At 42.4% G+C, this 27924-nt stretch overlaps 4 protein-coding genes across 24 annotated transcripts in view; 2 read left to right on the top strand and 2 right to left on the bottom strand.

Moving 5' to 3' along the window:
* Positions 1-329: 329 nt before the first annotated feature.
* On the bottom strand, positions 330-15595 carry LOC125761599 (ataxin-2 homolog). 8 transcript variants are annotated; one of them, XM_049422871.1, is made up of 6 exons: positions 10831-12234; positions 8633-9038; positions 8361-8517; positions 5910-8293; positions 4669-4955; positions 330-4490 (listed from the first exon to the last, which is right to left on the bottom strand). In XM_049422871.1, the coding sequence occupies exons 3-6, from the start codon at positions 8460-8462 to the stop codon at positions 4036-4038; spliced, it is 3228 nt and encodes a 1075-aa protein (XP_049278828.1). In that variant the 5' UTR covers positions 8463-8517; positions 8633-9038; positions 10831-12234; the 3' UTR covers positions 330-4035. The 8 variants fall into 8 exon arrangements, with proteins under 8 accessions (XP_049278828.1, XP_049278830.1, XP_049278831.1 ...); XM_049422873.1 differs by having other exon boundaries at positions 10938-12234; XM_049422874.1 differs by having other exon boundaries at positions 10982-12234.
* A 123-nt stretch (positions 15596-15718) lies between these two features.
* LOC125761608 (uncharacterized) lies at positions 15719-16846 on the top strand. The gene is made up of 2 exons (XM_049422908.1): positions 15719-16372; positions 16449-16846. The coding sequence occupies exons 1-2, from the start codon at positions 15862-15864 to the stop codon at positions 16826-16828; spliced, it is 891 nt and encodes a 296-aa protein (XP_049278865.1). The 5' UTR covers positions 15719-15861; the 3' UTR covers positions 16829-16846.
* A 29-nt stretch (positions 16847-16875) lies between these two features.
* Positions 16876-18892, top strand: LOC125761606 (uncharacterized). Its single transcript, XM_049422905.1, has 2 exons — positions 16876-18025; positions 18095-18892. Exons 1-2 carry the CDS (start codon positions 17623-17625, stop codon positions 18766-18768), a joined length of 1077 nt encoding a protein of 358 aa, XP_049278862.1. The 5' UTR covers positions 16876-17622; the 3' UTR covers positions 18769-18892.
* Positions 18887-27924, bottom strand: part of LOC125761596 (RIMS-binding protein 2-like) — an 87913-nt gene continuing 78875 nt past the window's right edge. For 13 of the 14 annotated variants that reach the window (XM_049422855.1, XM_049422850.1, XM_049422849.1 and 10 more), the window contains one exon: positions 18887-27920. In XM_049422855.1, coding sequence (XP_049278812.1) covers positions 27297-27920 — 624 coding nt within the window. In that variant the 3' untranslated portion in view covers positions 18887-27296. The remainder of the gene's footprint in view (positions 27921-27924) is intronic. The other variant, XM_049422861.1, reaches the window with a different exon arrangement.

The following is a 27924-nucleotide window of genomic DNA, read 5'->3' as shown; positions in this document are numbered from 1 at the left end:
CTATCTGGTTTCCCCTTCACATGACAGGACTCCTGTCGGACATGCGGTTAAGCATCCCTTATTGTGTAACCACCGTCAAAGCAAGTAGGGTGCCGTGATGCTTTAATGCCGATCAGTTGATGTTCAGAGGGTTGAACGGTGCCATCGATAATAGTAAGTTTAAAATAATGTTTATCTTTCCCATGGCTTGTGTTTGTCTGTTGTGCGGTATTTAATCTTATTTATTTAGTTAAAAAAAATAAACATCTAATATCATCTTTTCTGCACACCGCATGATGGAGGCGGTTATGAATTCAACCACCGAGCAATAATAAAACATAAAAAACGAGTTTTGGTTTTGTTTAGCGTGTTTTTTTTTATTATTTTTTCTGTTTTTTGTTTCACTGATCGTTTGTTGCTCTTTTTTCCTCTTTACAGTCAAAGAATAAGAAAGTAAAACAATAACATTTCTTGCGCCATAGTTTCAACCCGATAGAATCGTTCCAACGCACGGATGCTGCACACTTCATTTGCACCAAACGCTCAGGTGCATATCTTATTGGTAAGTATTCTCCGTGATGCGCTTCAGTGTGTGATGTATTTGCATCCTTTCCAGTCACTTCTGTATGATTCTTTGCTTTATATTTGTTAGTTCTATTCCATTTCCTAGTCTGATCTTTATTCTTCTATCGGTACGATTCTACACGGGCGACAGGCGATTGTTTGTAGATGGAAAACAAATAAAAAAAAAAAGATTTAACAATGTTTTTCCACGGTTCTCGTAAGCTCTCGGCTGTGCATTTCTACCCAACTCTAATTCAATCTTTCTCCTCAATGCGCGATCGACTCCGTTTACACCTTACACTTTTCTAGGTTTGGTTTCGTGTTTATTTGCTTCTTGTGTTTTGCAAAGTAAACCATTCATATCGCTGGCAGGTGGCGGCAATCAGTTCAACTGTATAGTAACGATATTCTTTTCCCATTTGTCTTCTTCTGTGGCTCAACGAAGAAAAACAACATAACTTTACACAGAGCGAGAGTTACTGATGTATGGATTGTTCATAACATGTATGGAACAGTTTGAACATTACTATTTCGATAGTCTGTGTGTTTTAGAAGAAGGGAAAAATTGCAATTTAAGTTTGGAATTGGTTGTATTGGCTAATTAGCCACGTTTTGCTGTTGGCCTAACGTTTCCCTAACGCTTCTCCTCTTCGTTTGGTGTGTGCTCGTTTAAACACAATGATTTTGTTCCATTACTCCGCTGCATGTACTAACGATGATCACTTCTTCAATTTGACGTTTTACTCTTCCATTGAAGATTCGTTTCCGTCTGTTTCCGTCGCGTTTGCTGCACATAATTTACAATTGTCTTGTTTCCATCTTCTCATTTATTATGCAGAAAAAATCCCACACAATCAATTTTTGCTGCTAGCAAACAGCATTTGTTTCGTTTACTACACCTTTTATCGTGTTCGTCTCTGTTCTTTGTGTGTCCTTTGATACCTTATTGGTATGCTTGTTGTTGTTTTTTCTTTGTTGTATGCATATAATTTTTACATCCGAACATGTTTAACATGTTGTTTGCTTAGTTTTGCACGTTCTTGCAATTCTTCAACACGTTTTCTTTTATCAGCGTTCGCCTTCTTTTGATATCTTTCTACCCAATTTCACCTCAATAGCACCGAACTGTATCTCTATGTCTCTGTCTCTGTCATTAGCCTAGTTAGTAGTTCACCACAGTCACATCTTGCTAAATGATCTCGTCCTGTTACACCTGCTCATCTCGAGTCCTTCGAACTAGCTAAAATTAGTTTGTTGCTCTACGCTGTATTGCTAATGTGTGATCATACTGTAATCTGCACAATACACGCCCATGTAGGATGAGTGAATCGGATGTTTCTTCACGAGTATATGTATTTTTCTCTCTTTCACCGTCGCTAGATCTCGTCCTGTGTGGTTTTGTCTAATAACTATTTACCACCTTATCGATCGTGTGCCGTCGTCTGTTGCCCAAAAAATGGGACGTTCAATAAATTAAATTTATTGGCTACGTTTTGAACTCCACTCCAAACTCCACATGCTTTCCACTCCAAACATCATCTCGTTCTGGTTGCTTACACGCGTTAGTCGCATATGTAACATTTGTCTTTGCCCACCCTTCGCAGGGTACAGATGCTCGAACGATTCCGGCTAGTGCTTTTCATTGCTTGCTCTTCTAATCACTAGTTTTTGCTTTGTACATATCCGATTGTTTTCCCTAAACTTTCCACAAGCATTTATGGAAGAATTCCCTTGCCTAATTACCTTACCTATAATTACATACATTCATGATCTATCACTCTCATTCCGCATTCCGGTTACCATTCACACATTCCATCCGCTTCTTGCTATAAACTAAGAGATTTCAACGTGTACTGGTTGCACTAGTTTTCTTACACGATCAACTGTCGTGCGTTGCACCGTTGCTGCTTATTCGCTCCATTATCACTATTTAGTTTAATTTCATTTATCTAATAATGTATTACTTTGCTAAGATGCGAATGCCTTTGCTGTCGGGAGTTTGCGTTCCGAATTCGCCACAAACTTTATCCTACTCCACACGCATTTGAATCTTTATCGTTTCATACACTTTTCTTCGCCCGCTGCAAAGCCGTGTAAAATGACCGCGATCTGTCGTGTATTTGCGACACGTTCCTTAAACGTTGTTGTAAACTTGGCTTGTCATTTCTTGGATTTTTTTTATCATTTCTCGTGCAATAATGTACAGCCCATCGACGGGATTCTCGCGTACAATCTTACGCTACCCTCAACCTACTATTTTATACAACCCTCCCGAATTTACTATGCCAAACCCACTTCCGTGGGTTCAATAACTCACACGCCCGTTCTTCCACTTTCTCCTTATCTTTGAGTGTATATTTTATTTGTTTGACTATGAGCAAAAAGAATACAGACAACTTCATTTCTCTACGGAGAAAGAAAAGAGCCAACAAACAAGAGTGCTTATTTTTTTAACTATCGTTTCTCATGTTCCAATCGTACGCACAATCAGTACGATTTGCGATATTATTAGTTTTTCTCTCCCCCTCCCAAAAAAGCCACTTATCCGAAATCTAAGAGAGCCGGTCAAAAATGTGTGATTTCTTTCATCCACACGACTATTTGCTTAAATTCTCAACCCCCAAAACACGAATGCGAACCTTCATGGATCGTTAAGTCTATAATGCGATCCATTTCTTCTGCTTAAATTACATTCAAAAACATTCGATCATGAGCTTTTCTTTTGATACTCACACACCAATACAAACGAGCGATGAACAACATAAAATTTCGTTACTTGGCATTCACATTTAAACACTGTTTTTTCTCCTTTTTTAATTGGGCATTTGGGAAGTAATTGAAAAAAAATCCTTCACCAGCAGGAAAGGGGAATGTGCTTGTCGCAATAATAATAAAACAAAAACATTATTGCGAAACAAAAAATAACAAATCGAAACACGTAAGCATTTTTTTTTTGCTGTTGCCCATTATGGGTAGTACACGATTCTGATTGGTTTTAAAAACAGAAACTATACATTGTTCTTGCACTCAATGGCCGTTTGATAGTATGGGAAAAATAGCGTAATGTAGTTTAAATCTTGATTTACATTGGCTTCATGCATTCGTTGACGGTAATGTGCCACTTGCATGTCTATATGCTTCCAATTTGTTCGTCATCTTTATCGCTGCCCAAATCGTTTCGCACGGTACGATCTGTCACGCTACTATAAAGTAGTAATAACACTTCCGAAGACAATTTTAGATGTATAATTCAGTACGATCATCTTCCACGCCATTGTATGGGCTCAAAATTGTTTGTTTTTTTCTTCCTTTCTATATGCACAAATGCCGTAAATGTGCGAAATGTGTATTGAGTCGAGGCCACCACCCATTTTCATCGATCCCCTGCAGCCTATTCGCGATCTGATCGCCCTAGTTTTTCAACACTTTTGCATATGATGGATGTGGCGGAGGGCAACCGTTGGAACCGGGTGCGCCGGCAGAGAACTTATGCTACTGTGCCGACGGATGTTGCGCAACGTGCATGACGTGCAAATTCTGCTGATGATGGTTTTGCTGCGGTGCCGAAGGGATGTTTTGGTAGACAACCTGCGGCGGTACGAGTGGACAGACCGGTATCGGATACGGTGTCGGTTGCTGATGGTGTACGGTTTGGTATGTTGGTGGGCCACCGCCAGCTGGTGACGGTTGCGGTCCTGGATGATACTGCTGGTGGGGTTGGCCGGGCGACGGCGTGGTGGACGGCGGGGTCGCCGTAAGAAATTGGAGCGGGGCCGGTTGCGGCGTATCGTAGATACGGTACTGCTGATGGAATGGTGGCGCCGTTTGGAACGGTTGCTGATGAAGCGTCGGTCCGTACGGGGTTGGGATCATTTGAATGGGATTGGGCGCCAACAGTGGCTGTCCGGTTGCTGCGGCTACCTGCATCTGCGACGCACCGACTGGGACTAAAAATACCAACGGTACGCAACGGTACGCGAGAAATAGCAAGAAGAAGGAAATAAAAGCGTTACTAACGTTCAAGTGCCGACGCTACGCCTTCTGCCCTGGAACCCTTAGGCCCGGGGTGAAAAGACGTAGGGACGGTCCACAGGTGTGAAGGTTCCGTTGGATTTTCTTGCGTACAAATGTCATTCCGGTAGCTACCTTGTCGGCCATTACGGATGCGCGTCTGCTGTGCCACCTGTTGGTGCTGTTGGGCGGTTTGGAATGAGGACGGATTCACCACATACGACATCACGAACGGCTGCTGAATTACATGCGGTGACGGTGGCTGGAAGGAGCCCTGCGTTAACGCGGCTGGGCCCGGCGTTTGCGGTGTGTGCGGGCTAGAAGACGTGTGACTTTTCAGTGGGCGTGCGAAATAAGGATTACCATTAATGATACTTATGTTACTGTTAGTGTTTGGTGGGCTAGCGGTAGCAGAACGGTAGGTTATAGAGAATTTTCGTTATTATTAATGGCATATTGTTTTGTTTTGCATTTTGATAATCGATAGTTCATGGTTTTCATTCGTACGATTTTTGCAATTAATGCGGGTTTTTGTAACAAAAGATTGCAAGACGGTTGATCGGTCAATTTGGTTTCGTTTTTGGTTTTTGGTTTTTGTGTTATTTCCCGAATTGTAATCCAGACAGACGCGCGCAGACAGTTGGGTGTTGGTGGAAGGGCACATATTTGGCACGGGCACATGTGAGGATGTGATTGATGGTTGTTGGTGATGGTGGTGATTGTGGTGATCATGGTCGTGGTAAAAAAATTAGTGTGTTAAAAAAGGGATTTTTATTAACATTATTGAAGATGAGGAGCAATATTGCATTTAAATACACTAGCAAAATTCACACGAAACGAAAATCATGAAAACAAGTAGATATTAATACTGCTAAAAAGTAGCTAAACGAAAGGAAAGCATGCAAGCTAATGCTAAAAAATGATTTAAAAAATAATACGAAATTGTTTAATAACAATAAAACAATCTAAATAAAATGAAAACTAAACTTCTCGTACAAAAGTTACAGTATTAATTTAGATTAGCTACTTTAAAAAACAAGAAAGCAATAAATCAAAATGATTTGGATCTGTGTTAATGAACCCTCGGCTTAAATTCTACTAAGCAGAAGCGTTTAAACATCCCTTAATCCGTTTCCCATTTTTGGGTTATACCATGACAAAAAAATGTCTCTACTAATACCATAATTACAGTTGGAACTTTTTTCTTCTTCGTACATTTTAGTGGGGAAGGGATCAGGGATTCATAAACCTTCTGCTGGTTAGAACCTTTCATGCATGTTTACAATCAGACATAAACGTGCACAACAAAAAAAAAACACCAACTACGTCTAACAAACGGCCATAATAGTACATACCGTGACGGATTAGGGGTGCTTGGACTGCGCGGAGTAAATGGTTTCGCTGCCGGATTCAATGTGAACACTTTCTTTGTAGCCGTACCAGGCTTTTGCTCGCCGCTGGCACTTCCATTGGCAGCCGTTCCGTCGGGTGTACCGACGCCATTTGCATTACCGTTCGGTGCAGCGCTGGGTGTTATGCTACCGGTGACCGCATTTGGACCGACAGGGCCCGTAGCAGCTGGCGCACCGGCTGGAACACCACCGACATGGTTCGTTTGCGGTTGCTGTTGTTGGGGCGGCGAACCACCAACAGAAACCGGCTGTTGTTGGATTGGTTGTTGCGGTTGCTGCACTACTGAAGGAGGTGGCTGCTGTACCAGGTGTGGCGACTGGGCGGACAGTTGTGTTGGCACCACCACCATGCCCGAAGCGGTTTGCGAGGCTTGATTTTGCTGCTGATTCAATGGTGCCGCAGACTGTGGTGGTGGTTCGCTGTGCGGTGGTGCCGATACCACCATTTTGCCTTGCTGTTGGCTGTTCACCAACGGTGGCGAACTGTCCAGCGATGGCGGTGATGTGTGGTCGGGTTGCTGTTGAGGAGGTTGTTGCTGTTGGACGACGACATTGTGCGAGGGTGGCCCTTGCTGTGGCTGTTGTTGTTGTTGCTGTTGCTGCTGTGGAGTCGGAGGTGGCGGTTGCTGATGAACATTTGGAATTGGCGGTTGCTGCTGTGGCGGTGCCAGCTTAAAGTCTTGCCCAAATTTACGCAGACTGTCAATATCCATGTCCCGATTTCGAACAACAACCGTACGCTGGGGTTGGGGCGGTGGTGCCTGCACTTGGGCCTGCTGCTGCTGTTGCTGCTGGGACGGTGGAGGCTGTTGCTGCTGAACTGGCGGTGGCATCGCCATGGGATGCTGCTGAATCACAACATGCTCAGCCGGTACGACATTCGGCGGTGGCATATGGGGCGGTACAACAGCATGATGCGGATGCGCTAGGTGCATCGGTGGTTTCGTGGACATGGGCTGCATTTGGCCAGCCATCTGTTGCGGGTTAAGCGATGGCGGTGGCTCACTGTACGTCACCGGGGCCTGTGCATTCGCGTATTGCCGTACTGCACGCTGCGGAAGAGGCTTTTGGTTGCTATTTACATTCATATTTCCACCAGCACCACCGCCACCGCCCCCTCCTGGTGGACCACCTGCCATATCGCCTCTACCATCGCCATTCATCTTATTCGAGTTCATAACCGACGATTGGGCGTGTTGCGGTGGCGGCTGCTGTTGCTGCTGATGTTGCACGTGTACGTAGGGCGATTGATTCGGATGCATACCATACTGAGGACCAGGTGGATGACCCATGCCACCACCACCACCACCACCGCCATGTTGTTGACCGCCCGGCGGAGGCTGTTGCTGTTGTTGCTGCTGCTGCTGTGACATCATCTGTCCGTAACTATTCTTGTGCGGAGCTTGGGGACTGGGGGGTTGCTGTTGTTGTTGTTGTTGCTGCTGCTGCTGCTGCTGCTGAGCCGTCACCACCGGTGGACCTCCGTTATTGTTGTTACTGTTGGCCAAGGATGGGCTACGAACCACTAGCTTGCCGCCGGGCTGGCCCTTGCGCCTCGCCGGCACTACGTACTTTGTGTTCGAAGGCATCGCCTGTACCGTATTATTGTTATTGTTGGTCGAATTGCTTGTATTGTTCGTTAGGTTATTGGTTCCGTTACTATTACTATTCGCTGCGTTAGCACTGCTGCCGCTGTTGCTGTTTACGTTGTTCGAGTTCTTATCGCTAGTAGCACTGCCCGTGCCCTGCTGCTGAGCGGCGGCAGGCTGCGGGCTGACGTTACTGCTGTTCGGACGGACAACCGCTGCAAAGGCGGCCTCTTCGTCACCGTTCTCGATATCGATGCGCTCTTTGTACACCGGATTGTTCTCTATCTCGTTCGCAATCTTTTCAGCCTCCTGCTCCTGCACCTTAAATTCTTCGCTGTCTTTCTTCTGAATCTGTACCGTGTACCCGGACAGCGATTGATCGAACGTGGACTGCACACCGTACACCTGTTCGTTCTTCAGGAACATATCATTCACATCCCAACCTTCCGCGTTCGAGTCGAGCTCGAGACTGTGCTCAAGGGATTCACCGTTCACATCGCCACTCTCGTCCCACGGTTCGAGTACGCGATCCTCCAGCCAGTTCGTGCCGTTGCAGCGCGAAATGGCCGTATCCGTTTTGAACGTGTCCCTCGTAGCGTCCTCTGGATCAACGTCCTTCGCGGCTAGCGTCACTATGTCGTTCGGTTTGAAGATCAGGCGATCGACGAAAGATTCTACTATAATTTTTGGCTTCTGGTCGGAACCGATCTCAACGCGATGTGCCATTTCCAGCACAATCTAAAACAGTAAGAGCACAACAGGTATATTTTGCCACCTTACGAACCAAACGTCGAACTAAGCTTACCTGAAACTGTGAGGAAAATGTCCTGAACACTCCTTCGTATATGTGACCGGCCGGTGTTTGGATCTGGACAATATTGCCTACGTGTGATGTGGCTGCATGCATAAACGGAGCATTGTTGTAAATGCCATCCGCTTGAATTGAACGTTGCCTCTGGGTCCTGCGAATTAAGACATAAACAAAACACAATTGGCTAAGTACATCGCAAATTATCGCGGGTGGTCATTTAAGAGTGAATTAATGAATGAATTAATATGAATTATATGCTTAAGTACCATAAGATTAATGTGCTGCAACTCCATATTCACACTGATGTAGCACTGACTGATGCAATTTAGAATAAAGTATCACAGATGTATTCTCTCACAGATGCGGTAGAAGCAAGAGCCAGTATAGTTTGACTATTTCAACAGCCACACAAATCACACCCATATACAACGAGTCAGTCCCACCAACAGAACAACCGATGAGGTCGGTTCCACTGGAGAGTTGGGTTTCATTCGATCTAAAGACGATAGAAGAACGAGTCCACCGTTTCTCTCACCATTGCACTGCACACAACACGACTGCATCGAAATGCAGTTTTTGCGTCGTTCGGTCGTTTGCCATTACCGTTCATCGCCATTGTTCACTAGGGTAGAAATGTTTTCACTATTGCTATTAGCGTGTCCTAGTTATTCACTTTTTGGAAGAAAATAATTCATACTACTGAATGAGTAAAATCTTTCTAAATCATCTGAATCATAAAATTGCGATTGTTTTTTTCCCCGTTTGTTTATTCTCTCACGCACGGTTTTAATACAACGTTATCAAACGGCATTGATCTCTTACAAAACACGATAAAAATGGCAGTCTCCGTAAAGGATCGTCGATTGCTTGCTAATATCGTTAATTGATGATAACACGACAAAAGGAAGGGACACATATTCCAAAACAAACAAAGATTCGTCGTACAATCGGTCTGGTCTTGGTCTTGGAACACGACAGTCGACCATCTTGTTTCAAAAGCTGCTCAGCGCATCTTTTGGGAAAAAGACACTTTTTACATTGATTTCATCTTTGCGACACCTTGCTCATTGGTGTTAGTTTTTCAAAGCGTTAATATTAAGCGTAGATATGTGGATTTTATCGCAAAAAGAGCACAACTAAACACTAGTTGTACTGCAATACACGAAGAGCAATTTGGACAACCATTACCACATTCATTATAATATAAAAAAGGCTATTTAACAACAAAAAAAGAACCTAAATATTCCTCAAAATTAATTTTAAACGGGAAAAAGTCGATCATTTTTCGCGGTTTTTACACATTCTACAACTTGATCATTCGAGCAATGATTTAAGCTATTATTTCATGCGAAAACCAAACTACATGTTGACAAGGGGAAAAAAACTTTCTTTTCACTACCGGTGAAAGAACACAAACATACGAGATGTCTGAAGGGAGGTTTGGAGTGGGGTGCGCCAAGTGTCGCAAATAAAACCTGCCATCAGAAGTAAATTGCACTAAATATAAATTCTAGTCCATTGTGTTGCGTGATTTTATTTTCTCACTTTTCGGACGAATCGCGTTTAGTGTTGCGTTGTGAATAAACGCACCAGGGCAATTACGATGGTGGAGACAATACACGCACCAGAAAAACGTTTTGTCTTTGGCTCGGATGTCTTGTGGTACGGAGTAACATTACGGAATGGCATGGGGCCGGTGAACTAAGGAAACTCATCACCACCACCGTGGTGTGGACGGAGTAATTGGCGAGGAGGAATTTGGTGCGATTCTACTATTTTGCTTTTGGTAAAACTATTTTTATTTATATCACACTACCAAACACGGAAATACTTTCACCCATAATTTTCGAAAGTGGTGTTGCAACATTGGAATGAATTTTGCGGATAAGATAGCAAAGAATTGTATAATATTAGTTTTCAAACTAATATCACTTATATTACTTTAAACACGTCTAACTAATTTGGGTAAAAATAAATAAGATCAAGAATATTTATTCCACATAATCTACAAAAAAAAACTGAATCCTTTCGTCATGAATTGGGTGTCTAAAACGAACTAAAACGAATGTCCCAATGCTTTGTGTGTACACACAGCACACCATTTAGAAGAAAACAAAAGAAGTCCAATTTTCCCCGTTTGTGACGGTGCGATATGCTTTTGCAAGTTTTTCCTACGTTTTTCGCACACATTCTCCCCCCTTCCCACCGTTTTTTTCTCATCCCTTCTTTGCTCTTTTGGCCTCTTTGGGGGCCCAATTCTTTCTTCTCCGCATGCCACCAACTCACGCACACACACACACATACAAAAGGAAATGTACTGCCTTTGCGTTTTTTTCTTTCACCGGGCGGAAAATGGTGAAAATTTTCTCCATGCAAACACACAAGCATACACACAGACGCGCGCGGAACACGGGACATCCTGTACGCTAGTGGTTGTAGGATAATAAAACGGGGTCAAACACACCGAATGGAACAGCACCATAGTGTGCAGAGGAGCCATCTTTTTCCGAATCACCAAACTAGCACGGGCAAGAGATGTCTCTAAGCGATGTAATAGTTGATTGATCGAACCTCTCGGACGTAGATTTATGTATCGCGGTAACGTGCTTTTTCACCTATTGTTTCCCCCAACACAGCAAGGAACAGAATTCATTTTCCTTGCCCAAAACGGAACCGACTTTTCCCGGCAATGCACATTTGGCAATGCTTCGAATGTAATAATGGAGTTTTTTTAGATAAAAAAGAAGGAGTAACAGAAACACTCGCGTAAGGAAAGCTCAACAACGTTGTGAAGGAGCAGACCGATTGCGACTAAACGGACGAAGTGACCAAGTTTTCCCTCGTTCGACACTACCGTAGGCTTTCTCTCTCTCCCTCTCTCGTGGTGTGCAACGATCTCGCGCATCGTCCTAGTCGCTCTTTGTGATGATGGTATATAAACGACGGCAAGGGAGAAGGTGAAGGGGGTGCTGGCGAAGGGGGGTGAAAAGGGGGATGTATGGTCTTTGATACGTGGTCCTGGCTTGTCCGTACGATTGTGTGGATGTTTATCGTGTGCCCGACTCGGTGTGAGTGGGAAAATTGCTACGAGAGCGAGAAATTGATCTCCCTTTGTGCGGGCTCCACATCGTAGAAATGTGGCCTCCTCTCGCAACACGTTTCGGGAGCAATATTTTAATGGTTCGAGTTTTCCAAAAACAAAAGAAAAAACAAATAAAAAAAATAAACCCCGGTGGACGACAATTTTTGGATGGAGAAATGCTGCCGGTTTTGAATCCAACCACAGTTTTATTCACAACAAAAAAAGTTGGACATGCTTAAAGGCCATGGAGTCGCCTGGTTGTTATTAAGGCAAAGGAAAATTTAAAATGTTGTACATGAAAGGTTTTACATTACAATTGTTTGAATGGGTTTATTGAGCATAAACACGATGCTAATTAAAGAATATGTATGAATTGCTAAATTCTCCTTCATCATAAAGCGATGAATGATTTTCCTCTCTATTATCAGAACATGGATGTGGCCTTTCTACTCTTCAGTATGCACGAAACTAGAGCACACGATCGGTTTCCCCGAGGGCTGTTCGAAAACCCGATGCCACCGGTAACCACCACCAGAGGATGTTCCACCTTTCGGTCGGTTTACCATACCAGACACGTTGTTCTCGAGCAACTCCACCGCACAAAGCCAAGACGCGGTCTACTAGACTGGTGAGAAATAATGCTGCAGACGACATATGAAGATAACGTTGGGAGACATAGCACGGTTTGGGGTGGAAGAAAATTCAATCAATAAAAAGGAAGCATAGACCTGTAGACACACTACTAACACACACACATGCGCGCGCGTCAAGTAAAGGGAAAAGGTGATGGTAATATGGCGGACGGTGAGGAAAAGGGCCAGGGAAACGCATTGCACATTTTCATCACCCTCCCAGCACGTTTGGTGGCGGGGCGTGCGCGTGTCTGTGTTGGTGTCGTGGCTGCCAATGCTGCCTTGATGTGTTTGGCGATTTTCACCGAGAGGATTGTGCATATTGTTCTGTTGGTGTGCGTAACACTTCATCTACAGACATCACCACCACTACCCCACCTACTAACCCCTGCACCGTGATAGAGTGTTTCTGTCTGTGTGTGCGTACTTGTCATAAATGCGTTTCATATGGTTTCTAGGACGCAATGCAAATAATGCATCGCCGCCATCTCATCCCCTTCCCGTCAATCATTAGTTCCGCGTGTATCAGGTGCTTTCATTCATTTTTATTTTCAAACCACCGCACAGAATTTAAATCATCTGTAGAGGGTTTTTGTAACAAAACAAAAACAGAAAACAAATATAATGAACAAGACATTTTGCAACGCAAAAAAAAATTAAAATTACGCATTGACAATGTGAAATTCGTGACGCAGTTTCGTATTGTTTCTACCACGCAAATATCCTTGCGCCTTTCAAAGAGATGACAATTAAATAGCAACTGCGTGAAGTAAGAATATTTTCGAATGCAGCTAAATATGCCGGAATGTTAGCGACATATTTGGAATATTCTTTATATCTCAATAAACCAACGAGATTTTACGCTATTTTATAGCACGAGTCATTTGCGCACCAGAATGGAAGACAGTTTTGTTTCTTCTCCTGTGGGAGTAAAACTGTATTATACACATATTCTTTTTGGTCTAAAGAATTATTCGCACGCTGCGAAATGGCGATTGTCTAATCAGCTGTGCTGCCGACCGTCGTTATGAGTCACCCGCAAAGAGCCGATTATTGCGTTCATTATAACTTCACAAACAATTTCTTTGGGTCTGTTTAAGAACTTTTCCTACCCGTACGTACAACCAGGTAGGCCAAAACAGACTTAACAATCAGTTCCATATGCAACTTAACTTCCTTGTTTATGGCACGAGTTACAGATTAAAGATTACAGATAAATAAGAGGCATTTGAAAACATTTCCTAAAAATAAAAAGGTTGCATGAAGCTGCAGAACGGACAAAATGACGTAATTTAAGGAACACGCTTACCTGGCCGGACCGGGACGAGTTTTGTTGCGCTTGCTCATTTCGCTGCTATCGTCCGAGCGGCTCAAGGAGGAGCCTTCTCTATGGCTTCGCGTCGGGACTGGAATTTTGACTAACTTTTCCTGCGCGGGAGACTTTTTCTCCCTTCGCTCTGCTGCTCGCTGCACACACACACGCACAAATGCTTGATCGTCGAATGCGATAGTTTGAAACGATCGGGAAAGAGTTAGTATAGTGATGATGAGCTAGCTATGCTGATTTTCCTTGTTTTTCACCACCACTCTATACACGGTTGTCCTTTCGCGGTGACGCTAGTAAAGTACACAGCATACAAACACAAACACACACACACACTTACAGTGTATATTAATATACAAACTAAAGCACACACATTCGCGACTAACTTGATCGGCGATGCTTTGCTGCTAAATCACTTGACGCACTGCACGATATGCGCGCTGGGGGTGGGATGGGGTATGATTAGCTTTTTTTATTCCCCACTGTACTTTACGCACGTTCCTCCACTTACCCTCTGCTATCACTTTCTCTTTCTCGCTAAATGCACTTAAACGGACTTATCTTTTGTGTCTACCTTGGTGATCGACTGTGCGCGCTTTCAGTCAAAACTACTTGCGGTTTCGCCGTAAGTAGTGGTACCTTCTTGTCGTCTCCTAAAGTCGATTCTTTTATGTAACCAACTGACACAACGCACGAACAAGGGCGAAGGAAAAAAAAACACACACAACACGCTATGCTGCCGCTGCTGCTGCTTCAACTATTGGCACCGTTGCCGTGGCAAGAGAGTTATATCGCCGCACACTACGTATGCTGTCAATTTGACGCGCGTGACTTTCCCTTTGCTTTGGGGAGCTGGCTGGCTGGCTGCTGCTGGCTGTGTGCGAGCTTGGAGGAAAATCTTCAGTTTCTCTTTCGTCGCTGCCTACTGCTGCTTCGTCTGCCGTCCTTATCTCACGCCGTGTTTGGGTCCGTGGAAGACGATGATAGGTTGCATCAGCCCTCACTCACGCACTTCCACCCTGTACCATGATGAGCAAGAATTCCTACTGGTGGCGGAATGCAGAGACGGTGGGCTAATCAGGAAAAACGCGTGGAACAATCGTGGTAACGATGAGCACTTTTTCACCTTGCCTTTGAGCGGCTGTAACACCGGATTGCGCTGCAAGCTGCTGAACTGTTCCACGATACAGGAACGATTTGTTTTTTTTTTTTTAATTTTCGAGAAGTTGGGCTGGCAGCGATGATCTACGCTTTGCGTTGATGGTTCGCTTTGCAATGACAGTTCAACCGAATGGCGTTGGCAACGGGCACTGTGTGGATTCAGTTTACGATTACGCACTTTCTCTCAACTCTTTTCCCTTCCCTTTAGCGGGTAGCCCTTCGCATTTGATGTGTTTTTTTTCGTACTATTTGCACGACGACGGCAACGTGACGCCACAGTGCGTTGGCTTTGTTTTGCGACGATTGCAATCGTTTCTCTCTGCTTGCCCGGCCGCACACACAGTTTACGATTTGCAGATGGCAGCAATAGATCCGTCGTTTACCTGAACTTTACTGTTTACCTCTATCCTGTGCCGTGCAACGAAAGGCGAATGCCGGATCGTAAAGGTTGCACCACGATATTCACGGGAACACACAAAACGGGACACCGTCACCGATGGTACGTCGAAATGGCGCTGGTGTTTAAGATGCAGGGAGAAACGGCGCTCTGCTCGAAAACACACTCCTGGTTCGACGGGAGGGTTTTTCCACCGGAGGGAAACGGCCAAAACGTTGCCGTTCTCCGTCTGTTCACTGTGCGCTACCAGTTTTCCTGTTGATTGCGCCTAAATTCGCGATTATTCGATACGATTTCAGCAATACAAAGACTCTATGAACAAGAGTTGGCTGCTACGGTGCCAAAAAACGGAGGAATAAAATGAATATGCCACTCTCGCATTGCAAATACGACGCGAGATGGTACACACACAGCCAAGCTTAAAAATGGCGCCTCTGGCAGTGCGCGTGTGTTTCCACTGTGTGTGAGAGCGGGAAGATGCTCTTATTTAGAAAGGGACAAACGAATGAGCGTATGCCAACGCTCGGAGTCATGGCTATAAACGTAATTGAAAAATTGACAGGTGAAGGTTTGAACATTTCGGCGGAGAATAAAGTAAAATATTTTCTTCTGATTAGATAATACCGGCTTGCTCAATAGATGCACCTCAATAAAGTATTTCGAAAAGCAATTAATTAATTATATTTCATAAACAACAAACACTTGATTACAAAAACATAATGTATATTTTGGACGGACACAAAGAATGTCAGGCAACACTGCCATGCATTCATATCCAACATGTCAACAACACATGTGTTTGGTGTGGCTAAAACGCGGTATCTGTTGATTGCAGAAAAATAGAACCAATTCTTCGTTTAAAAACTATAAAGTTGTGATATTTTTGATTGTAAAAAAACATGAAGCGAACCGGAAGTAAAGTTCTTTCACCAAAAAAGAAACAGCGCAGTGAAATTGAATCGGAGGAAGAGGAAGATCGCCTATCCCAGAGCGGATCTGAACAAGATGCAGGAGATGACGATTCAGCAGATCAAAGCGAAGATGAGATGCATGCAATCGATGAGGAACAGGACTTTGAACAGGATCCCGATGAGGAAGAGGATGCTGAAGAATCGGACGATGAACAGCAAGAAACAGACGAGGACGACAATGATGAAAATGAAGAGGGCAGTGAGCAGAACAAAGGTGGTAATGAAGATAATGATACTCAAAAACATACACCATCCAAAAAACAAACTATTGTCCGGGGCAAGGAGCATCGTGTGACTCCTTTACTAAAGCAAAAGAAGAAAAAGGCTGGGGTCATATACATCTCCTCCATTCCGAAACACATGAATGTTACTATCCTCCGATCGTTGCTCGAACCATTTGGCGAAATCGGACGCATTTACCTGCAGCCCACTCTAAAAGGTGTGTACTACTTGCCACGCAATTGTAATCGTAACGTATCAGTACTAATGCTACAATGATTTCTTTCAAATTTTAGGTGGCAAGCCGAAATTGAAAACTGCGCAGGGCAAACGAGCTATGATACAGTACACCGAGGGTTGGGTAGAGTTCCTTCATAAACGGGCCGCAAAAGCAGTCGTACCGTTGTTAAATATGCAACCGATCACCAACAAGAAAAAATCAGTCTTTCGTGACATACTGTGGAGCATGAAGTATTTGTCAGGATTTAAGTGGATCCACTTAAACGAACGGTTAGCGTATGAACGGGCGGTCGCCAAAGAGAAGATGCGTGAACAGATTCAACAGATTCGGAAGGAAGTTTCGTACCACGAAACCAAAGTGCATCATAAAGAGATGGCAATCAAGAATGCCGCTAGAGAAAAGAAGGAAAATAGATCGAAGAATAATAAAATATAATGCTTCTTATAAAATTGATTGCTTTTGTGATAATATGTTTTTTCTATTTCCATGTTCTAGTTTTCCTTTGATAACGAATCGAAAGCGATCCCTCGTAGCTTTGTCCAGCAAAAGGGAAATACAAGTTTTTCTTTTGCAATGATTCTGATCATTATACTTGCTTAATTTAATTCATGTAATGCTTCATTACAGTAGGAAGTTGTTATAATTTGTCTAACAATGATTGTACCAATTGGTCTAAAAATCTAACTTTAGGCGCAAACGAGTCTAGTAATGGTAAACATAACTTAAAACGTATAACTATAAGTAACGTACGTATAACTTTAGTAAATCGATACGACAAAAAGTAAGCGTGGTTTAAAAATCGTTGCATAAAATTTATACCTACTAGGTACACCACAAAGGAAAATAAGAGCTTTTGTTTAATTTACTCTTTACTAATTTTACCCGATTTGTAAATCTATTATATTCAATTTATCATTAAAATTTGTCACTTTCTAAGCGATTTTTAACGGCAGTATCTAAAAAACAGGTTCAATACAACCCATGCAATCAGTTTCGAAGCAGTCGTTTCCAACACATGTGCTCACTTATTACAAAACGATTATATCCTTATCATTCACCACCATACAGGCCCAAACAGGACGAACGAAGGGTTTGAACCAGGCGTAAATCAAATTTTCCTGCAATTGATAGGAAAATGCAATCAGGCGGAAACCAATCTTCTCTGCAGTCTGTCTCATCTCAGCTATGGTCGGGTTCGGGTGCTCACAAACGGTTTAGTACGGTTTGAAATGTCACCAACGATGGTTGATGCACGGAAGGTAGAATCGGATTTAAGTGCTAGCTTTCAGGAACTGTTGGATACAATCAAAAAGGTACAACCATCCGACCGCGCATTGTACGATGCATTTGCACCAGTAAGGAAACGGATCTGGGGTAAATGGTGCCTGCGAAGGATATCGGCTGCGGTGTTTTTAATAGCCATATGCTTGACGGTGTGTTACGTCCCGAGTGTAAACTGGCACGTAACGGCGGTTGGACGTTTGGTCATGATAAAGATACTACCTTACTGGGACTGGACGCCACTTTATCGTGGCAAGTGTTTGATAGCGAAGGCGAAAGAAAGCACGGCTGCGAAACAATTTGAAACGACCATTTCCTTTCCAGACGATTGTGTGGTTTGTCGTAACTTTGGTAAGCATTAAGTGAAGTGGAGAATTTGTGCTTTTATAGCTGTATTATGATCGAAAGTTTTAACCACAGGAATGATACCGGTCCGTCAGAATGTTACCTACGAATCATTGTATCGACATCATCTGATGCGTAACGTACCGACCATCGTTACCGATGTTTATCCGCCTTGGCACGACCACAAGCGTTACGGTGCCGATTGGGAAAGTTTCTTAAACGATTTGGAAGAGCTATTGCTGGCAAGTCCTTGTGATTTTCGTACGAATCTACTCTTTAAACCAAGCTTTGCAAAAACGTCAGCTATAGCGCGTATGGTTGATCTACTTTCGGACGACACAATGACCATGGCAAACGACACTAATCGGGGATGGTTTGTGCAGCTACGGAACTGTGCTTTACGTACCATTAAGAAAACGAGAACCATGTTTGAGAAGCCCTACTTCTACGCCACCCATTGGGAACCACCGTATACTAACTGGATTCTACTGTCACGCGCATTCCAAGGTACGTTGGAAATGACACCTAACATGGCTGGGCTGGTGTTAGTACATCAGATGAGATCAAGTCTTAGAGTCACTCTTCGACCACGTGTGGAGTGTGAAAATAGTTGCCGAGTGCTTTCGGTCACGCTTCAGGAACAACAATCACTTCTGTTCTCGACGACATTGTGGAACTTTAGCTACATACCTACGGATGCCAACGAAACTTCACTCACTTTCGTCACAGAAACGTACGAAAATGTATGATGAGATGGATGCAAAACTGAATACATTGCTGAACGAGGAATGTTCCGACTAATAAAACCATGATTACGCTGTTACGAACAAATAAATACACACGTAAGCAAACGGAAACAAAGCACGGTTCGATTCAGTAATGTTTAGTTGATTTATTCACATCATTGGTTCCCAGTGTAGTTTTATCAGCTATATTGTTTCATATAATAACATTTGTATTCTTCTTAACAATCATTGCAATCATTCGTTTTCGTCGTCAAAACCATCGGTCGCTCTGTTTTCTGAGGTGTTCTGAGAGATGGTATATGAAGATGTCAAGCCGTTTACAATCTAATGCGTTTTGGTGTAAAAGTAAGTTCGCCCTATTTTCGTGAGTGCGGGTAGGGCACAAAGAACTGAGGCGTTCTAGTGTAAAAAATTACGGCAGGGAAGTTTAGAGCGATTTGTGGACAGAAAACAAAGAAAGGTACGATTAGGAATGTTGCTCTGGCGGAAGCCTGGAAGAAGCGTTTGGTTTAGCTTAATTTTTAACGGTTTACTTAGCGGCCATTCATGCCGTCCATTCCTTCCTGATCTTTCAAAGTACGGTACATTGCACATGGGAAACAGTAACATACGAATGGTTAAGTTAAGGTGTAGCGTTTGCTGGCATCTTGACCAGTCCTGATGCAGTCGATTAACTTCGACGCCTTTACTTTGCTGATCGTTAAGCCAGAGAGTACGGAAAAGCAGAGATGCTGGAGCGTGAGCGTTTTGTGTGTTTTTATAGACAATATACGATTATTCATTGACAGAAAAAGGAATTAGTAAGTGTTGAGCAGAATGATGGAAGAAATGTACGTGATCGAGTAAGTTTTTGAGATAAGCTCCAAAGTATAGCGTTAAGGTATTGACGTAGGGCCCTGGGCAAGAGATGTAGTTTAACATTCAAAATTCACAACTCACCACATCATCGTGTATCTGTGTGTTTGTATTGTATTTGGGCGTTTGTTTTATTGTTCTCCGGTGACCTGAACCTGAACGGAACCTGATCACTATGGCTATACCACGGCACAACATAGAATGTAAGATCGTTTGCGTTCTTTGCGTTGATCTTCCGCACAAACTTACGTGACACGAGAATGGTGATAGAGGGACGTGTAGTGTCGTGTTCGTTTCTGTGGCTGAGAGGTACGTGTGATGATGTGGTTGTATGCGTGCGTGTCTGTGTGTGTATCTGGGCCGTGCATCTTCCCCACGCTCTCTATGCCAATCTGCAATCATTCGGTCCTAAAATACGGGGGGAGGTTTGAAAATGGACTGTAAACAGTTGTAAAACGTTAAGCGATTGTCATTGTAGTGTTTTGCCGATGTTGTAATGTGTTACTATTAAACTTCTTTTTTTGTTTATTCTTAAAATTAAATTCTTTAACTGTACTGTGCATATATGTAAAATATGGCAAGATAAATTAAGTTTGAAGTGAGAAGAAAACCAAAGGAAAACAAACACATGAAAATGCAGCATTCTCGACCGGTTAGCTAGTACCGGGGGTTGTAGTATACGGAAAGCAGACAAGTGGCTCGCTCAATCAGTCCTGAAGTGATCTGCGACTACTAGCAAATAAAATGGCCGAACACACGTTCGGCAATGTCAGCCATTCGGAAGCGAAACGGCAGCGAAATTAAAGTTAGTAGTAGTAGTGGTAGTAGTAGTAGTAGTACTAACTATTAGATATGTACTTACGATTTTCGAGAAAAAGAAAGTTTATTTTTGTTTTGTATTGCTTTTGATCGTTACGTTGCGTTACGCGTTATGTAGTGTAGTACAACTAGATCCCGTAGCACAAGATTGCGTACTACATCGCATGACAGGGCTAGCGAAACGAAGCGAAACGAATGCTACTTTCTTTCGGTTACGGCGAAACCAATTTTTTGCTAGAGTTGGCTTTGAACATTCTCTTATCGCGAAAAGCATACCCATCACTAACGTATCAATGCTGTGCGTGAATATGAGTTTGAGGTGTTTTGGTGTTTGTTGTAACGTTGTAACTTCGTTGCGTAAAGATGCGTCAATGATTCGGTTCTACATGAATGGAGTATCTGAGAGAGTGTCGTTACATTGTTTGTGTATCAGAAAGGTGTATGATGCTGAAGGTGACAGTGACAGCTAGCGTTAGAAGTAGTTTCACTTGTAGCATTAATAGTAGTATTAGTTGTAGTAGTAGTAGTAGCACAAGTAGGAACGCCACTAGCTCATGTGCGTTTCACTTGCGTATGATCATGCGTTCTCTTTTATTTCGTACTTTTTTCATTTCACGGAAAACAATAAATGTACTTGTACCCGGGCCGTACGTTATCCTTCATGTCCTAGATTTTACTGTATGTTTGTTCATTTGTTTCTTCAGATGGTGTATGGTATGGTCGCAGAATGGAACGCAGGAGCTAGCTTTTTGTTTGTTTGTTTGTTTTATGTTCATCACCTTTGAACGCTCATCAGGTGTCTGCTTCAACGATCACGATCCTGTGGCGCCCTATGCTTGCATCATTTTTAAGATTTTTTTCTTTTGTTTGTTTCTGTCTTTTGTTCTTTGTGTGGGAAGATTGCTTTCTGAAGATTGTTCCTTACTTGCTGTATCATTTATTCTGGTTGCGACTAATCTATTGTACTGTGCGAACCGAACGGATGTTAGGTAACTTAGCATGCAGCCTTATCATACTTCTAGCGCCAAACATTCAGGCCAAATATAGCCAAATGACCGTTTTATAGTGTTGGACTGGATTGATGTTAAACATTATTAGAAGCAATAGAGATTGTTTATCGATGTGTGTGTGTGTTTTTTTTTATTTTCTTTTGTGAGAACTTTTGTGTCACTGTTGTCTTAAGTTACTTTTATTCTTGTTCCCACAGCACAGCGAAGGGAAAGAAAAGAAAAACTATCTGCGGTAAGGGTATACTGGCCTACCTCCATTTCTTTTTTAGCACTTGTCACCTTTCCCACCTCTACTCCCTTTCTGCCTTTGTTTTACCCTTCTGTTTTGATCAGCATTATCGTCGGCTTTTCGTGTTTATGAGTAAGTTTTCAATAATTTATTAGTTTTGTAAATATGTTCAATTTAATTATGGTGGGTAAACATTTGTGGTCGTTTTTGTTTTCCTTTCTTGTGTTTCTTGGAATTCTCGTGCCACACTCGACATGATTTGCGCGCATCGGCTGCCCCTGGTCAACTGTACATATCTCGACACTCGTTATATGCCATGTGGCTGTCCGCTCTTTCGACTGGCTTTCGAATGATTACTGCTAATAGTACGTTTTTTTTACAGCACCTACTACTAACCTTGGTAAGCAGCAACTAAAGACGTTCACGAGGGATCATCTCATGTTTTTGGCTGTTATTTATGCGTTGATATTATTGTTACCTTTTCGCCGTTGCCACATGTACTGTGTTTTTTTGTTATTGTTTCTGCTGTTGCTGCTGCTCGTACGATAACGTATGCTATTTTGTTACGGATGCTACTAACCATCTTCGTTAATGGTCGCTTTCAAAGATGAGAGTTTGGTTTTTGCTTTATGTACAGTTCTGTTCATGTTGCGGGTGTGCTTTTTCCATGTTCATGACAGTTGGTTTCTGTTAGTTTTCCATACCAGTCATTTGTTATTATTTCTCATATATGTATATATGTATATATTATTTTTTCTGTTTCTTACTGCATCTCTCACTGCCAAATGTGTTAAACTCAAACAATTTCTTTCTAGTTTAATTTTCCAAGCCGTATTTAACACTCCTTAATCGCACGCACACACATGCACCGCTCGTTACGAATGGTTTTTATTAATTTTTCGCTTCCTCAATCGAACAGCTCTTAATTACATTCAAAATTTGCGTACTCTTTGGATGAACATGTTTTTCTCTCTGTTTTCCATTCTTTGTTTCTTCTCAATTTTCCGACATACGCCATTCGCGTCTTTTACCGCTACGCTTCTTCAAATATATGTGTGTAACAACTATCAAGTGAATGTATCGCATTTGTTTTTGGGTTCTACAAATTTACGGAAACATAATTGCCTTGCCTCAAAGGGAACGAAAATGGCAAATGATGGAAAATGATGGAAATGATGGGCTGGGATGGGAGGTGGAGGGGAGCGAAGAAGAACGCCCCGGAAATGGATAACTTTGTCCGCCGAGCAACGTACGTACAACAATGAATTAACAACGATCGGGACATAATGATCGAAACACGCCCATCTTGCTGCGTTTCAACCCCGATCGGCACCAGATCGGCTTGACTCTTCATGTTTGAATTTCGATACGATTCAAAATTTGCTCCTTTTGTTACGTTCCTTGCTTTATGTTTGATGGATTGCAGCATTTTTGTTTTGTTTTGGATAGCGATAAAGATAAAGTGTTAAAGATAGTTGCACAGTGCTGGGATTGTTGTTGCGTACACCGTTGCGTTTGTCTCGGCTCGAAATGCTAACCAGGGCCCATTCCGAAATCGTAACATTTGCCCATTTTTCATTCGGCCATGATTTATCCTGCCACCCTTTTTCGCTTTCTTCCTTTCAGTTACTTTAAATATTGTGCTACAGACGCGCTTATTAAATACATTTACTTAACTTGTTTACCTCCTAAAGTTCTAAGTGCATTCGGTTCGCCCACCGGTTGGCCGTGCCGGTTATTGGTGAGCTTCCCTCGTGCATGACTTTTTGTTGTTTACAGTTTTGTTTGTTTTCTTTCTCTTTTTTTTTGTTCGCTTCCTTTTTCATGTTTTGTGTTATTTCTGTAGTGATAGAGTTTGATCTGTTTTCTTTACATAGCACTAAACTACTTTGCGATTTGATTCACGCATTTTGCGTATCGTTTGGATATTTTCTTTACTTTTTTTTTCTTCTTTGTGTTTTACTTAAGGTTGTATCATGCTTTTATGTATTTGTTTGTGTTTTCCGTGTGTCTGTGTGTATGTGTTTGTGTAGTGTATATTAGTTTTATATTTTACTTTAACTTATCATTTGTGTTTTTGCTGGTTTGACGCATTTACTATTTTGTTCGCTTGCTAGACATTTCGTGAAACAGCACTTAAGAGAAGCATGACGTGTATGAATGATGCGCAGTTTTGTTTGATTTATGTTTATATTTTTAAGCTTTTCTCTCTCCCATTTTTCTTTACCTTCTTCTCCTAACCGAACGGAATACGGTACAATGTAGGTTGTGGTAATTAAGTGTATATTAGTTTTTTTTTGCTTTGCTTTTTTTTCTGCCTTTTGTTTTGTCCGTTCATTATTATCCAACTAAGAAATGGTCGAGAAGGGGACTCGACGCTACAATCTCACAATTGAAAATGCCACCTACAGCACGATATGGTCTCCAACAACAATGTTTGCTATTCCGTTACGTCGCACCTCTAGAGCTAGACGTGGGTGTAATGGAATTTGTATGCCAGTGGTATATATGTATATGCGTTTGGGAAATGGGAGGGGTGGAATGATATGGGTTACGATCGCATCTAAATGTAAATATCACCTTGTTTTATAGCTTCCATTATCCTCTTTTCATGTTTCGGCTGTTGTCCGATTCGCTTTCCCTACGCTAACGGCCCCGTTGCAGGCTGCACCATTACCCATTATCTAATGCAATGTTCCTTCACTTCGGTCGGCTTTTCTTCTGCTATCGCGCACCTAATTGTACACCGAGTCCTTGCAGCTTGGAGCATTTGTGTGTATAGCGGTATGTGTGTGTGTGTTTGTATGTGTGTGTATTTGTCGGTGTAAACATTATTTTAATAATTGTCTGTTATTTTGTTTTCTTTTTATTATTTTTAACAACACTCAACAAAGTTTTTCCTCCACCGAACACTTACATGCATCACTATTATGTCCACTCTTTTATTTGTTTCTTTGTTTGTTTGTTTGTGTATATGTGTGTGTTTGTGTTTGTGTGCATTTATGAATGTTTCGGTTTAGTTTAAATTTCTCAAACACGAAGCGTTTGTATGTATACACTGCACGAATGTTAACCGGAATGATTAGCCAAATCGACCGATTTTTTTTTGGTTTGCGTTTTTTTTTTATCGTACCACTCACACATGGTTTTGCTTTTGTTTTAGCTAGAATAACAAATAGAATACTTTGTTTGACGAAGAAACGTGTGATTTTTTGTTTTTTGGGTTTCTTTTTCTTTTTCTTTTCTTTCTTCTTTTTTTTGATAACGATTAGCTAAAGTTTAATCCCCCTATTACGATACTGCGTCCGCTTTGTCAATGCGCACAATACCCATTACGATTAAAGTGTATTATTATTTATACCCTACTATTTTTACTCTTTGCTCTCACTTGCTTAAGTTGTGATTGTAACACTCGTAACGTACGGTTTAATACCACACACACACGCATTCTCCATATTTGATGGAACCTTACTTACAGTAAACGAGAAAGTGAAGAAACATGAAATAGAGCCAACAGTAATAACAAAGAAAAAACAAACAGGATACCCGGAATGCCAAAAGCGATCATCAGTGTTACCAAAACGTTACAAATCGTATAAATTGCAACGTGGAAAGCGTGAAAAACTGAACGCATTGTACTCCCATACATACACGCACACGTACAAGGGATGTTTAGAAAAAAAAACAAAACAAAAAAATCCTTTCCGGGGATCGCATCGTCCGTCGATCCCTTAAGAGGTAGCGCTTGTAACGGTAACGGATACCTTACTCGAGGTAAAATTAGTAAAGAATGTGAGTCCAACAGTGGATAACAGAGGTTGCGATCTTTTTCCTTTCTTTTTTCTCTCTCGCAAATACATCCATTCACAACATGGCGGTCGGTGTGCGTAAATTTGCAGCGGTAACACTATTAGCTACTAATTCTATGTATACTTATTTCCATCTCCGACCGTACGAACCGTAATCGATAGTTATACATTGTTAAACAAAACAAACAAAAAAATGGCGCATGTAACGAGTAAAGATCAAACGATCTCCATTTTGAACGTCTGCCTGGAAAGCATTCTGTGAACGATCGACGTAAAAAAGCATCCCCAAAGCATTCTATCATCCCCTCATGTTGTTCCACCTTATCGCTTCACTCAGTAACTTATATGTACACACTCAAGCAAACGACTTAAACGGTCAAACCCTGTTTTCTTAACACTAAAACGACCAGGATTAGAAAAATGTCACTTCGACCGGATTGGTTGTGTCTGTTTGCCACGATCCTTGAAATATCAAGGATATTTCAACTGTTTGGCCACCAAATGCTTTATTTTTTTATTTTTTCCCACAGTTTACATTGCTTTTCATATATTTGAAGTGTTTCGAACCATGTAACATATTTGAAATTCTCTCGAAATCACATTCTGAAAATGCTGAAATTTTCTGAAATTCTGTTGTATTCTGTTGTATTTCCCCGAATTTCGTATTGGTTCGGTCGTATAATTTATTCTTCAATCCATTGCAAGAAGAAAAAAATATTTTATGAAATTCGAAATCCATGTTATTTTGGTTAGGATAAGTTTTAGCAAAAGAAATTTTTGATACATAATGAATTTCTTATCCACAAAATGGCTGATAGGTCGTTGTAGTGTTAAGTATGGGCAGGGGTTCTTTTCCGATCCTTAAACAAAAATGGAATAAACCAGATGAACCTAAATCTAGTACGCATCTGATGTGTTGAAAGTGTCTTTGTGTGTGGAGCTATTAAAGTGGACCGAACTGTTGTTTACCCGTTAATGGGGATTTAAAATAAGAACCAACTACGCAAAACACTATTGCTATTCATGGTCGCAACATTAGTATCTGTTCTCTACTGATGTTGTGTTGCCAATTGCCATTTTTGCTTCGAAATGCTAGTTTGTCTCTGTTGTGTATGTTTGTTTGCTTTAGTTAATCTCACTAGCTACTAGGTTTTAGGGTTGAAACTTTCTCTATTGTCGTCCAGAAAAATTCAAATACATCGGAGAAGTGAAGAAGAGAGAAAGTTGAGTGAGTGAGCATTTTGGAAAAGAGAGTGAGATAGAGAGTTCGATTGTTTTGCTGCTTGCCTGTGTGTATTCTTGTAACAAAGTGATTATTTTTCATTGGCGGGCAATGGCGAGACCGGCACATTTCCAACATTTCGAAAGGGGTTTTTCTTTTCTTATGTCCTGCGTTCAGGATTATGATCCACACACACAGTCATACACTTTTTCTAATCCCACTACGCGCGAGCAGGCTTGGATAGCAAGGAACAACAATAAAGCCGTTGGTGAAATGTAGCGCAAATGTGTGATTGTTTGTTTGTTTCTTTGTTTTGGGAGTGTAGTATCAATGTTTGCATTTCCGGTTTACGATCTCACTTTGTTTTTTTTCCTCTTACCCTTTTCTAATACATTTGTTTGTATTGTGTGTATGTGTGATAATTTTGACCGTTTGTGATATCACGAATCTTTCGCCAAACCCGTCCAAACTCTCTAGTGAAGCCGAACAACGAGCCGGACGCAGAATCGAACGGTTGCTCGCGGCTCGGAACGATAGTTACAATTAGGATAATAACCATAACAATAATCATAATCAAACGCCTGGGGTTATTTACCGCCGAGACCGAATTTCATAAATATTAGCTCCTTGCCTTTGGACAGGATATCACCGCCCGGTGCCGCCATCTCCTGGATCTTGCCCATAATGTTCGGACCGCCGGGCTGTTGTTGCTGTTGCTGCTGCTGACCCGGCTGGCCACCGGGTTGCTGCTGCATTGGTTGCTGCTGCTGCTGTTGCTGCTGTTGCTGCTGTTGGCCGCCGCCCATACCGAAGCCACCGAACGGGCCGGACGATTGCTGTTGCTGCATCGGTTGCTGCTGTTGCTGGGCGGCGGGCTTTTTGCCGAACAGGCCACCGGTTGCGGCACCGGCCGCACCGGAAAGCAGATTCGACGCGGTGGAAAACACCCCACCGGAGGAGGCGGTTGTGGTCGGTGTCGGTTGCTGCTGTTGCTGCTGCATCATCGGTTGCTGCTGCTGTTGCTGCTGCAGGTGGGACTGTTGCATCATCGGTTGCTGCTGTTGCTGGTTGTTACGCATCTGCTGCTGCATCGGTTGTTGCATCTGTTGCATCGGTGTTTGCTGCTGCTGCTGCTGCATACCGGTCATGCCGCCGACATTACCACCGATCCCTATCCCTTGACCGATCATCCCGCCTATCCCCGACATCCCCTAG

The sequence above is a fragment of the Anopheles funestus genome, chromosome 2RL, assembly GCF_943734845.2.
Source record: "Anopheles funestus chromosome 2RL, idAnoFuneDA-416_04, whole genome shotgun sequence".
NCBI classification, from domain to species: Eukaryota; Metazoa; Arthropoda; class Insecta; order Diptera; family Culicidae; genus Anopheles; species Anopheles funestus.
The sequence above is the reverse complement of the archived record's forward strand: the minus strand, read 5'-3'. Positions and strand labels throughout refer to the sequence as shown.

Coding starts and splice junctions, on each gene's coding strand:
- LOC125761608 (XM_049422908.1), top strand. CDS start 15,862: ATGAAGCGAACCGGAAGTAAAGTTCTTTCACCAAAAAAGAAACAGCGC. Junction 16,373..16,448: donor CCTGCAGCCCACTCTAAAAG/GTGTGTACTACT, acceptor TTCAAATTTTAG/GTGGCAAGCCGAAATTGAAA.
- LOC125761606 (XM_049422905.1), top strand. CDS start 17,623: ATGTCACCAACGATGGTTGATGCACGGAAGGTAGAATCGGATTTAAGT. Junction 18,026..18,094: donor TGTGGTTTGTCGTAACTTTG/GTAAGCATTAAG, acceptor TTTTAACCACAG/GAATGATACCGGTCCGTCAG.
- LOC125761599 (XM_049422867.1), bottom strand. CDS start 13,427: ATGAGCAAGCGCAACAAAACTCGTCCCGGTCCGGCCAG. Junction 8,518..13,389: donor ACTCGTCCCGGTCCGGCCAG/GTAAGCGTGTTC, acceptor CTTAATTCGCAG/GACCCAGAGGCAACGTTCAA. Junction 8,294..8,360: donor CATTTTCCTCACAGTTTCAG/GTAAGCTTAGTT, acceptor TTACTGTTTTAG/ATTGTGCTGGAAATGGCACA.